Raw genomic sequence first — 13,603 nt, 5'->3', positions numbered from 1 at the left:
TACTCAAATATTACTACCTAGTTTATTTTCTCTCCTTATTTTTGCCTTCATCGGTTTAGAATAAAATGGGAATAAAATGAAAAATAATGAAGATAATCCTTAGAAATTTTGTGCAGATGTTCTTCACACTTAGTCTCACATGATTCTGCAAAAGGACTTCCAACAGAATGGCACTGCCTTTTCCTACAACTCCTGAAACACATGAAAAATTTTACGAAATCGTCTCCCCATGATGTATGGTCAAAGATAGTATATCTAATGAACATTTACAACCCAGATTGTAGTCTAGTTGGATTCCTCACTTTGTTAGCTTTTGGAAAATGTATTCATTGTCCAAGTTAAGTTGACAACTTTTAGAATTATTGGGATTACCCACATGCCTCAATTATCGGTGAAATAGACGGTCATTTGAGAAATTTTTATGGTCGGTACTTGGGTTAACCCTTTTCTTCCGAAATCCGTCAAAGCCCGTCAAATGGGCATTGTCTCAGCGTACTGGTCCCAAAAATCCCAAAATAATTCAGTCTTCGATAGACCTTTTTTAAAATATTTTATTTATTAAAAAAAGCATTAAAAATTAAAATTAATAGTTCGATCAATTTCGGTAGGCTTTGTACTACTGTTATGAGCCTATAAATAATCACTAATACGCATGTGCAAGGAGAACACGTTGCAAAGATTTGATCTTTCTTTTTGGAAAGCTATTCAACATGATTGCACGCGATTGTTCAAGCTCAGCTAAAAAAGTTCGTTTAGAGGAACACATTGGCTGGTTTGGAAGTGAATAAGAGGATATCAGGTCAGAAGAATGTGGAAGACGATGGAAGTGAAAAAGAACATCAACAGAGTGAATCGAATTGCGAAAGGGAAAGTGAAACAACCGGCGTTGAAACAGAGAATAATGATGGATATCAAAGAGGAGCTGATTTAAAACCAAAAGAATTACATTTTGATGATAGCTTGGCAGGAGTATAAGTTTGAATTGTTAAACAGGTAAGTGTTTTTTATTATTTAAAGCTTTTTATAACATCGGCCATTATAAATGTTATATTTAACGAAACAAAGAAATATGGCTTTCAAAAACATTGTGATGCTTCGGAGCCTGTTGATGATAAATATATTTGGTGAGTTTTTGGTTTAGTTTTGCATATAGGTATTCTCAAAAAACCTATAGTCAGTTGTCTTACTGGTTTATTATATATGCTGATTTTTAATAAAACTAAAAACAGAAAAATAGAAGCAAGTTTGTTTTTTACTACGCATTTTACTGACAATTTTGAAGACCCTGTTGGCAATAAATTGTTCAAGTTAGAAAATGTTTTTGCCATGATATGCGACCGGTTATATTCTGTTTTGCTGCCTGGTAAATTTATATTTATAGATGAAAGCTTACTGGCTTGGAAAGGACGGCTCAGCGTCAGGCAGTATATTCCATCTAACGCATCTAGATTTGGTATAAAGTTATTTGCTCTCCGATGCAGTCTCTTGCTATGTGCACAAGTTGTTTGTATACATCGGTGATGAGCAAGAGTAAGCTGAAGGTACTGGCAGCGGAGTCACTTGTGGAGTATTTTTGTGCTAGTCATGTATTGATCCTTACCATGCCAACTAAATTTATTTACAAGTTGTATTTTATTTAGTTTCTAAAAATGCTTTATTGCTTTGTATTGCTAGCTTTTGTACATACATTCGCTAAAAGGTCATAATCTATTGTATTTGTTGTGCATAGGTATGTTGTATTTGTTGTCCACTGCCCTCTTCAGGGCCCCACCTAATCAGAGAGTTCAGTTCACATATTCTTCAATCTAGCAGAATGATTTCTCCTTGATTTGCTGTTTCTGCTCATAATAAATGTTGCTTCTTGTCTTTTGCTGCTTCACCAAATGTGTGAATACAGGTTCACCACTCAATTCTTCTCGTACAGAACCAGTTAATCTTTGCTGCAGCACACATGAATCCGTGCAATGAGTTGATAGGCAAAATTGATACATAAATTTATAGTTTCAAGAAATACATGAAAATCGGACAACAAAAAGTTATAACTGCAAATATATAGATCTCAAGTTGCAGTCTTCACAAGCTGCCTGGAGGAAAAAATCTCAGTCTGTAGAAAAATATCTCAGCTTTCAGATGCATATTCATTTGCAGCTTTATGCCAATTTGCACGAAAGTTATAGCAGAGTTTGAGCTGCCATTTCGGGTAACTGTTGCACTGCTTATCGACATGGCGTCATGAGCCTTTCGAAGGTCTGCACTCGCAATGCACAGGAGCTCCTAACTCAACTTTTGATGCACTTGGACAGCTACTTTTTTTGTTGCAAATTCTTGCAAACTTATGTCACTGTGCAGATGTATATGATAAACCATTTTCACAAAGTTGTTGCTGCTAAAAATGTATTTGTTATCGATATTTTATGATAAAAAGATGATTACTTCGACAAATCAGAACTTTGATAGAAATATTCACAGACGATTTGCAGGGAATAAATGGCTGCCTGTTAAGAAATTTCTAAACTTTCCAATGCATATCCAGTTATAGCTCCATGCCAATTTGCATGTTAGTTATAGCGAAGTTTAGGCAACCGTGTCAGGCCTCCATTTTTCGCTGGTCTTTTGGGTCAGGCACTGAGACTTTCGAGTGGCGCTCCCGTAATGCACCGGAGCTCATAACTCCATTTTCATTTCTCTTCGACTACCAATTTCTTTTGCAAATTGTTGTGAACCTATAAATCCTTGCAAGTAGTATTTATACAACATTGTCAATTACCTTAATCAATTGGAAAAAATGCAAAGGAAAATGGCGCATGAAAATGAAAAAATCATGGCTTCAACAAATTGAGGCTTGCTGGTAAGCATTTGCAAGCTATCTGCATAGAAAAAATATCAGCTTGTAGAGCAATTTCTCAGCCTTCTCATGCATGTTGATTTATGTGACCAGCACAATTGTGATGTAAGTGACTGCAGTTTTTATGCAGTCACGTAGAACGCTAAAATCGTCCTAGTAATTGCCTCCGTACGCTCATACTTTCCCAGTTGTAAGCGCACCTTTGCCAAAGGGTTAAACAGTTTTATCACGGAAGCACCTATCTTTACGGTCAATACAGCTTTCATGTGAATGCAATTGCTCAGCCTTGATATATATATAAGCAAAAAATCTTGTGCAACGACACAAATACATAGTCTTTATAAAGCCAGTCAAATCTATCTAACTGGCAGATGGATGTTAGGCAGTAAATAAGGAGATGTAACAATCAGTAGAAAATTCTGCATCTAATTGTATATGGTTTATGATAGTTTTTTGTAAAACTAAGTCAGTAAATCATTGCTACCACCAATTGTCTCTTAAAATGTGAGGTGGTCTCATAATTTCTGACAGCACTGTAGATAGCAGATGCCAGGCTAATGACAATTGACAAGTCTGGTGGTTGTAGGTACGAGTTCAAATCTCGAACGGTGCATTCTTTTTTCCAATCTTTACATGTTGTTTCAGACCGACAACCATAGCTTTTATTATAGTAAAAACTACTGCATGCCCGACGTTGTACGCATAATAAAAAAAAGCGCACAAACCGTAGCAGGTAATGTAGTTGCCATTGACTAAGTTTCTTCAGGCTAGTAACTTGAGCTAGTCTAAATCTTTACTATAATGAAAGCTATGCTTATAATTATTACATTATGCGTCATGATCTTTCACGCAATCATGATCTTTAAGTGTGCTAGTGGTAACTAATAGTATTTTTGCAAGCCCTTTATACGTGTTTATTTTAACACGTGCAGTAAGTATTTGTGCAATTATTTCATAGTGTGGCAAGTAGGTCGGGTGATACAATGGATGCATGCCTGTTTGCTTAGGCGGGTGTCTGATTTCAATTCCAGTACAATTTTCCAGTTTGAAGTGCTTTTTGTATTCCTAAAACGTGATCACTATAACTGGACACATAAAAACAATAGACACTCACTTTTATATACAGTGGACCCCGCCAGACGAAAATGCGAAATTGTCGTATTGAGGGATATAAAAACCCATAGTAATTATCTAATGCAAATACCTCCTTGTAAAAATATCAAAATTTTATATACTTACTGTACATATTAAAAGTTGGTAACAAAATTGGAAGTATTAACCTTAGTAACTATAGTTACCTACAGTCACTTTAGTGTATTTAGTGGTTATGATCTGTTCATGATAATGGCTATGATTCTTACTTCTTCCTTTAACGTCATTGTCATTCTTAGGACCCATGGCTAATGAATTAAAGTTACATATGAAGTTGTATATTTATATACATATGAAGGATTAAAGTTTATAGTATATATTATGCTAAACTTAAAAATGCACAATACATTTTTACTTTCGCTTACTTTTCATTAATTCGTTTCACTCACGCAATATCGAGCACAATATTCCGAAACACGAAGGCCCCTGGGCGCCATAACCCAGGGTTGCACTGTATATAGACTGCTGCATGCCCGGCGTTGCAGAGAGAGTAAAATGGTTACCCAATGCATTGAAGTAACTTACTATAATAAAAGCTGTGTCCAACATCTGAAGCTAGTTTGCGATGTTACGTTCCGTGTAATGATCTACAACGCAATCAAAAACTTAAAACGAGCTAGTATTTTTGCAGGATTTGGATAAGTATGTGCCTTATTATGCTATAGTATGGCAAGGACAGTGTAGTGGATTAGTTTGCTGGCCCGCAGACCTGGAGGTTTTAATTTCAAATCATCTGTGAAGGGATTTTTTGCTCATAAAACTTTGTCGCTATAACTGGACAAACAAATGACAAACACTGAGTGAAGGAGATTAGAACAATACCTCAAGATGGGGGTAGCCCTCAAGAAGGTGAAGCAAGCTGGGCTGTTACTAGTCTCACTTTTCAGACGAAAAGGAAGTCAACCGACGAGTCAGTCCCAAAGGATCTTAAAGAGGGGTCATTGGATGGAAACGATGTTTAGATCTTAGTAGGAGTAGATACTTTGGCAAACAAGTCATAAAGGAAGTTGGTGAGAACATCTGCACTAGTGAGGATGTTTGCAGTGTTTCCAGTTCTGCTCTCCACAGTTCTGATGGTCAATCAATACAGGCTGGCATGTTTGGTTGCATACACTTATGCTATATGAGCATCGCGTTTCGCCTTGGCTGCTGTTGTTGAACGCGACAGCGGCAGCAGTATTGTCGATCGAGTCGAAGATGGCGTCTCAAACTCAGGATAAGCATAAAAATTACTTAGCAAAATTCATTGAGCAAACATTTCAGGACGTTACAGGAAGAATATGAGTGCAAGAGTGAGCCATTGAAGTACAAATCTATAAAGATGGGGGTACTGGAGGTGCCTGTAGGATAATACAAATACGTAAGAGGCTATCTGTCGTTGGTCACTCTGCTGGACATACGCAAAGCAAAATGTCTCAAGCAGACATGTTCAACATCCGGGCCCCCTCCCTCCCTGAAAATTGTACGAACTTTTATAGTTTTAGCCTAAAAATGACGAAGTACTGTTTTTCTTCTGTTTCATGACATTTGCTGTAGGTTGCCCATTTTTTACTAGTGTTTTACTAAATATGATTGTATAATGAGCACATTTGATATAATTAATAAAAGTTTAAAAACTTAAGATCATTGGCCAAATTGCTCAGGGTTTCTGACACGCATTGACAAAAATGGCCATGGTTCAAAAAGTTGAAATACATGTGTTCAAAACAGTTATTTTACTGTGAACAAAAAAGGAAAAGTTGACTGCGAGGGCCGCCACTTTCAGGACAGGTGGAAATAGGATCATTTTTTCATTGAAATACGAAACAACTGTGTCTGCCTAATTTGCCAAGATACTGTAGCGGTTTTTAAGGAATTCAACATCAAGAGGCACTACCAGACGAAACATGCGATGTACGACAATCTAACTGGAAACTAGCCTGTTGAAAAAGGGAAGCAACTGGAAGCTGTTTGACTGTCACATCAGCGCTTTTTCACAAGAGCCTGTGACTCAAATGAAACTGCCACAAAGGCGAGCTACGAGGTCGCAACATTAATTGCGAAGCACTGCAAACCGTTCACTGATGGTGAATTTATTAAAGATTATGATAAAGATTATTGGGAAACTGTGTCATGCCAAAAAGCAAGAGTTTACTAATATTTGCCTGACTTGTAACACTGTGATATGAAGAATTGAAGATGTTTCATCAGATATTAAGAGACAGATAAAAGCAAAGAGAAGTGAGTTTGACTTTTTTCGTTAGCCTGCGATGAAAGCACAGATGCATCCGACACCGCTCAGTTACTGGTCTTTTTCAGCGGGGTGGACAATGACATGAACATGAGTGAATAGCTTCTAGACCTCCATTGCCTGAAAGGCCAAACAAGAGCAACAGTTTATTTGTTTCTCTTTGTTCCGTCGTAGATGGCATGAAACTACAGTGAAATGAAGTCAGCAGGATTTTTACGGTCGGCGCACCTGCCTTGGCTGGCTGAGGGGAATGAATAGTCAACCTTTGTGTGTAACAAAGTCAGCGAAAAAGGAGGCAGCGCTATCAAACTCCACTGTATTATTCATCAAGAAGTTTTCCGTGCCAAATATATAAAGTATGATAATGTTATGAAACACGTGATGAAGGCTATTAATTATATTCGCTCCAAAGCGCTGTGCCACCGTCAGTTTTAAAGGTTTTTCATTGACATCCAAGCCCAACACGAAGATGTTTTGTATCACAGCAAAGTAGGATGGCTCAGTCGGGGGTCTGCACTGCAGCACTTCTTCTCTCTCAGGAAGGAAATTGAACAATCTTTGACAAAAAAGGGACAACCATGCCACAACTGCGTGATTCTGTTTGGTTGGCTGATTTGGTATTTTTAGTTGACATAACGCGACATCTGACAGCTGAACAAAAGCCTTCAAGGGCAAAATGCAGTGGTAAGCCAACTGTATTCACACATCAAAGCCTTTCGGACCAAGCTACTACTTTTCCAACGGCATCTGTCACAGGCGCAGCCTACTACCGCACATTTCTCATCGCTGCAGGAAATTATGACCAGTTTCCTACAAAACAATATCAATGCGCAATTGACCAAGTATGCAGCAGACGTCTTATGCCTGGTTGAGGAATTTCAGCAGCGCTTTCGAGACTGCAGCTATTGGAAAGGAGATCACGCTTTTTCCTCTCCTTTCATCGTGGACCCAGATTACGCTCCAGAGCACCTGTAGCTAGAGCTTATTGAGCTCCAGTGTGACACTGAGCATCGCAGCCGGCACCAACAGCTCTCTCTTGACAGTTTCTATCGCCAGCTTGATAAAGGTACATTAGGTTCCAAGCAATTTGGACATTTGCTAAGTAAAGGCTGAGCTTGTTTGGCTCTACATACATGTGTGAGAAGACATTTTTCGCTGTGGACATTAACAAGAATCGCATGAGGACAAGACTGATTGACTCTCACCTTCGTGATGTCTTATGCATCAAAACCACTGAACTTGAGCCAAAACTGGACTACATAGTGCAGTCAAGATCCCAGTATCACCCTTCACATTAGTGCAGTCAAGATATTTGTTAAGTCTCTTGAGTTTAATAATATCTTGGATCTCTGTTAATGTATTATTTTGTAATGGTCAAAATCACGGTTCAAATATGCTGTGATCACTGTTGTAAATTTTGTTTATAGTGTGTATCTAATAGTGAATATGTAGTGTTCCACATGAACTTAAATATCCTTGATAGGTTTATTCATTGTTTGTGGTTTGTAATTTCAGTAAAAATTCAATGGAAAAAAATGCAAAAGTAACAGTACGGTCAAACCTCTAATTCAGTGGTTCCCAACCTTTTTTTTGCTTTTACCCCTTTACAAAATTTTCGAATACAAATTCCCCCCCCCCTGGAAAAAGTGAAGTGTGAACTTATAGGCCTACTATATATTGTATTCACTGAAAGGGCTACACAGGTACATATATGTAGGTCAGTAGCATTTATACATATATTTATTTGTTAAATAACTGAGTGTAGCATATATAGTAATAAGTCACGTCAACATTATTATTATTCCGGTACACTCAACGGGTGTGGGGTGAGATGAGTTTTAACGAGACCGCTCCTGCTGATGCCTCTGTGCAAGTTTTCACAAATCAGGCTTTGTTTTTATAATGCACATCTCAAGTCGCTCTCAAGGTCAAGTCAATTTCTTTTCTCATTTTTAAAGTGCAGCATTGATGAAAATCCTACTACGTGTAGGATTTTCATCAATGCTGAAGGATTTTTACGTGCAGCTAAATGGCATCAGAATTATTATTGCCTTTTTAGCAATGAGTAGAGAATTTTTCTCTCGCTGAGAACCAAAACTGGTCAATAGACATTGATCTGAGATCATCTTTCAGTGCAGAAATGTTAACCAACTTAACAACCTCCTATTGTAGTTCCTCTAGAATTTCTTCAACAGTGCGTTGAAATGGATTCCGTGTGATGTTTAGCATCTTTTTTCCGAAAGCAGCTCAGGGAAGTAGCATCCAAATTCTGTTATGAGATCGAACAGGTGTTCAGTTATGGTTGCCACTAGACTACCCGAAGCAGGTTTCGTGTTCCAATAATTCAGTGAGTGTGGGAAAGGATACCGTGTTCCCAGTGCAGGTTCGTGTATGCCACAGTACCAGCTTTGCTTTGAAAGCCTCAATGCTGTCATGAAAGGCAAAGAAATGATGATTGCTCCCTTGTAACTTCAAGTTTAACTTGTTTAGCTAGGCAAATGTATCAACCAGGTATGCAGTCTCAAATACATAGTTATCAGCTTTCATGGCTGCTAAAAGTTCATGCTGGCCTTTATTTTCAAGAAATTTCATAACCTCGGACATACCGTATGTAGCTCAAAGAGCCTGCCTAACATGTTTCCCTTGGACAACCACCTCACTTCAGTATGAAATAACAAAGTTGTAAACACGACATCACTTTCAGAACATAGTGCTGAGAACAATCTGGTATTTAGTGCTGATGCTTTGATGTAATTCACAACTGTTATGTTCACATCCAAGTTTGATTTCAACGCTTGTGGAAGAGTTTTTGATGCCAATGCTTCACAGTGAATGAAGCAATGCACTCCTATATCAGGGTTCTTCTGCTTGATCTGTTTTACAAAGCCTGATCTACATCCTAACATAGCAGGTGCTCCATCAGTGCATACACTTATTAAGTTCTCCCAACCTAACTTGGCCTTTTCAAGGAAATTTTCAACTATTTTTAACACATCTCTTGGAAGTTGTTGAAGCAAGGGCTGACAAAACAGAAACTCCTCTTCAATGGATTTGTCATGCACATATCTACCATCCACCAGTAGCTGGGAAAGACTGGCAACCTCAGTTGACTCATCAAGTTGTATGGCTCAAAATAGGGATGCTTTAATCCTAGCAACTAATTTCTCTTCAATACTTGCTGCAATATCATCAATGCATCGCTTCACAGTGTTGTTTGGATGTCTTGAAATTTTTGCCCAGCTAGTTTTCAAAGTACTATTGATGCGCAGTCTAACATACATGGCTTGATCAAGGTCTCGCCTATTGTACATGTATGTGCCTCTTTACACTGAGCAATACGGTAGGAAACAGCCTATGAAGCTGTAATAAGTGCATTACTATGAGCATGGAGATCTCCACTTGCATCAAGTCGACTTCTCTTTACTTGCCGCTTTTTGGACTAAAAGTCATTCCGGTCGTTCTCAGCTAGTGTGGGGTAAATTTTTTGCGAGTTTTGCTTCAACTGAAAAGGTTTCATAGAGTCATTGGAGAAGGTTTTCAAGCATATCACACATTGCAGAGGCCGACGACCGTTTTTCACAAGATACGAAAACCCATAATCTAAGTAAGTCTCAGTGTAGGTTCGTTTCTTTGCCTTTGACATCTTGCACTAATTAGTAGTTGTAAAAATAAAGCGGCGGCTAAAAATTATTATAAACGACCTAGTATCTGTTTGTACAATAATAATCATCTGGACTGTATTAATATTTTTTATTTAATCTACTACTATAATAGATACATGATTATGTGACTTATTTGCAGAAAAGCAAGTAAGACAACATGAGTGATAATAGGAAACAATAATGTGAGCACATATGTAATTATACTTGTACAAAGAATCTTACAGATTTTTTTCTTTTACATGTGATGCATTAGTTGACAAGTGAATGTGTCCTTGTGTTAAATACATGTGCACTATGAGCAGCACAATGTCAAACCAAGCCTTAGTTTGACCTTAGTTACTAAGGTCATTAATTAAGGTCAAGCTGGCTTATTGGAATTTTTCCAAATTGTTGGCAAAGATTATTACATTTACAGTAGCTACATGCAGACTGTATTACAATGAATGTACAGTAAAAGGTACTTGGTCTACTACTTCAGCCAGAATATACATGTAATAGAAGAGGAATGAGAACAGAAAACACATCTAGGATTTTGTTAAGGCTTAAAAGCCGTTCGTAAAATGTGAAATTATAAAAACTAAAATTCCCCCCTTTAAAATGCCAAATTCCCCCTAGGGGGGAATTCCCCTAGGTTGGGAACCACTGCTCTAATTGAACGCCATGGCGCTCTATTTTTCAACCTCTATGGTGGCGGTCAATTGGAGGCGGCGTTCAAATAGAGGCTGGTGGTCTATTTTTCAAATAGCTCGTCGGAATCTTCGCAAAATGAAGATTCCGACATTCGCTTCACCCTATTACGGGCGAAGCGAATGTCGCCTATATTTTGCCCTTTTTTCCGGTGAACTGATATTTAACATTTTGAATGCAATGCATATGCGAACTTACCTCTAACTTGTCAAAGATCTCTTAATAAATATGCATCAAGAAACCGAGAAATATCTCTACTGGTTGATTTCTATTGCTTGCAATTGACCTGCGATGATATTATACCCTGTGTCCTTCTTTGCAATTTGTTGGGATTTTCAGTTTTTATATCATTCTCATGCCCATAACTCCACATCTATTGCACATAAAAAGCTATTTTTGGCTGCAAAACTGTAGCAAACACATCAGTGAGTGCAATGAGCTTCTATGCAAAATTGCTAAATATAGATATAAAATAAAAATATGTCTTCAACTTTGACATATTTTTATTTTATATCTATATTTAGCAATCTTGCATAAAAGATCATTGCACTAATTAATATGGTTGCTACAGTTTTGCAGTCAAATCTAGCTTTTTATGTGCAATAGATGTGGAGTTATGGGCATCGATCCATTGTAAGCCGTGTTAAGATAGCTGCAAAATGCTATTAAATAACATGCTATAAATCTGCACATTCATAAGTTATACAACAATAATCTATCAAGTGATACAAATATATATTCATGAGCAAGTGACATAAACGAACCACACTTATATTACATGCAGAAACAAGAATTAACGTTTTTAAAACAAAAATATATTTCCATCGTTTGCTAGGATAGCTGCGTTCTGATTGTTGCTTTCGGTGGAATGATCATCTTCTAGTTGTCCAATACATTCCACGATATCTTCTGGCTTCAATTCTTCTGCACTGCTGAACCAGTCGATATTAGCATCTAAACCAATTTTCGGCAGAACAAAACTTTCACGTGCTGCATTTAGCACTGATGCAGTGCCAAAAGTTTGCTTGCTAAACATAACCTTTGGGCCAAGATTTGCGAACTGGTTTTCATATGCATGTCCTTCGAAGTATTAGGACCGCGGTAAACAAGTAACTACTATTAGCCTGAGATAGTTAGTAATTATTTCTATGGCTATCTACCATCGTAAATTTAAGCCACTTTTTATATATATGTAGGCTAATTCGAAATAGAAAGACCGTGTTAAACAGAGAGCTACTACTAGCCTGAGCTAATACGAACCTACTGCTCGCTTTCAAAGTTTTAACGAAAAAAAGAAAAGCTTTGCAATTGAACAACAATATCAATAACAATATAACTGTTATTGCTATAAACTATTCATTATTAATATGAATTTGTGTACACTTTTTCTACTGATCAGTTGACAATATGGGCTCAGAAAGATCAAATAATGTCAAAGTGGCGATCAAATGGAAGTGGCATTCAATTGGAGAGTGGCGGTCTATTTTTAACCGTTCTCTCAGGGTGGCGGTCAATTTGAGGTGGCGTTCAAATAGAGGTGGCGTTCAAATAGAGGTGGCGTTCAAATAGAGGTGTTACCGTATGCCATTTGTGATTAAAAAAGTCCAAGAAAAGTTCATTTGTATTTAATGGCAATGGTACAAAAAGGATCAGACTGAATATTCAGCCCCCACATATTTCTATCTTACCAAATCTGGCCCTTTTTGCAAAAGGTTTGGACACCCGTGGTTTAAAGAAAGTGGCTGATAAAAATATGAGGAATGACATTTGCAGACTACAGAGATATTAACTCACAATCAGGGCATCGTGACAATCTGGAACAATACAAAACAATTACGTACAGTATAAAAATAGTTATCCACTATATATAGTGTGAACACTCTGCATATCGTAACCATCAAACAAGGTCTAGTGATGTCACGTGAGATTTCTATTTACTATACATGTGGTTTTACACAAGGTTGTAAAGCAACAATAAAGATACTAGTATATGAACTAGTGTTTTGTTATCATTGTTTTATAATTCAGTGAAGCGATATCAATGGTATTATTGGTACCATTGGGCAGAGAGGGTAACTCTTAAACCAACCTATTAGCGTTAATGAGGTCAATTAATTTCACTGCGTTCTGCGGCCTATACAAAGGTGCGGCCTATGTATTGTTTTATTATGGTTTTATGGAAAATAAAGCAGATGCGGCTTATATAGGGGTTGGGTTTATAGTCCGAAAAATACGGTACATGAATTGCTAGAATTGCAATGCTAACTACATGTAGATAGTGTAATATTATATAACAGCGTAATAACGCTGATCTTTTCCATGAGTTCACCTTACTTTTAGAATGACTTTTGCCAACCGGATGTAGTAGATGATTCTAGCACCAATCAGCCCACTTCTTCCACCCCTTGCCTTTCTACCAAACCAAAGGAACCAAAAGGGCAAGTTTTGCATCCCAACGTAGACAATGCTGCTGCTGGGGTATGTGGTTCTATTTCAAAGGTTGCGAGTCCCTGGTTGTCTAGGCTTGTCTAGAAACTTGTCTATGCTGTGTTTGTGTTTGTGTTAGCAGCGTAATCGCTAAAGCCCTTGACGTTTCTATACAATCAGACAGATATAGTCATACTAGCCACGATTGGATAGTTCTTTGCAGTCAGCAGATTCTTTGTGATGGCTGAAAAGCTGAAATCAACTATAGCAATGATAGCGACTAACAACGGTATTTCACATGTATTTTACTTTTGAGTGTTTTAACAGCAATCAAGTTTTGTTGATTTTAATCTTAAAACGTCCTGGCAGTCAGATTACCTCAAACATCAAAAACAATGGCAAGTTAAAATAAAAATGCTGATACTTTCTGATAAAATCTACCAAAATGTTGTTTAAATTCATCATTAAAAAAGTAGAAATGTAGAGCTTTGCTTTCCATAATATGTTCCTCCTGCTGTTAAGGCGGTCACTAAAGAATCATTGAGTACAATTCTTGATGATTTTAGCTGCCTGGCACTAGCAGTATATTTTAGGTCCTTT

General features: G+C 37.5%; 1 protein-coding gene across 4 annotated transcripts in view; it reads left to right on the top strand.

The window, feature by feature from the left end:
* The window catches only part of LOC137392602 (thyroid hormone receptor beta-like), a 95,467-nt gene that overhangs the window by 49,877 nt on the left and 31,987 nt on the right, over positions 1 to 13,603 (top strand). For all 4 annotated transcript variants that reach the window (XM_068079021.1, XM_068079020.1, XM_068079023.1 and 1 more), the window contains one exon: positions 12,917 to 13,054. In XM_068079021.1, the coding sequence (XP_067935122.1) occupies positions 12,917 to 13,054 (138 nt within the window). The remainder of the gene's footprint in view (positions 1 to 12,916; positions 13,055 to 13,603) is intronic.

Source organism: Watersipora subatra, chromosome 1 (assembly GCF_963576615.1).
Source record: "Watersipora subatra chromosome 1, tzWatSuba1.1, whole genome shotgun sequence".
NCBI lineage: Eukaryota > Metazoa > Bryozoa > Gymnolaemata > Cheilostomatida > Watersiporidae > Watersipora > Watersipora subatra.
This window is presented reverse-complemented; position numbering and strand designations above follow the sequence as displayed.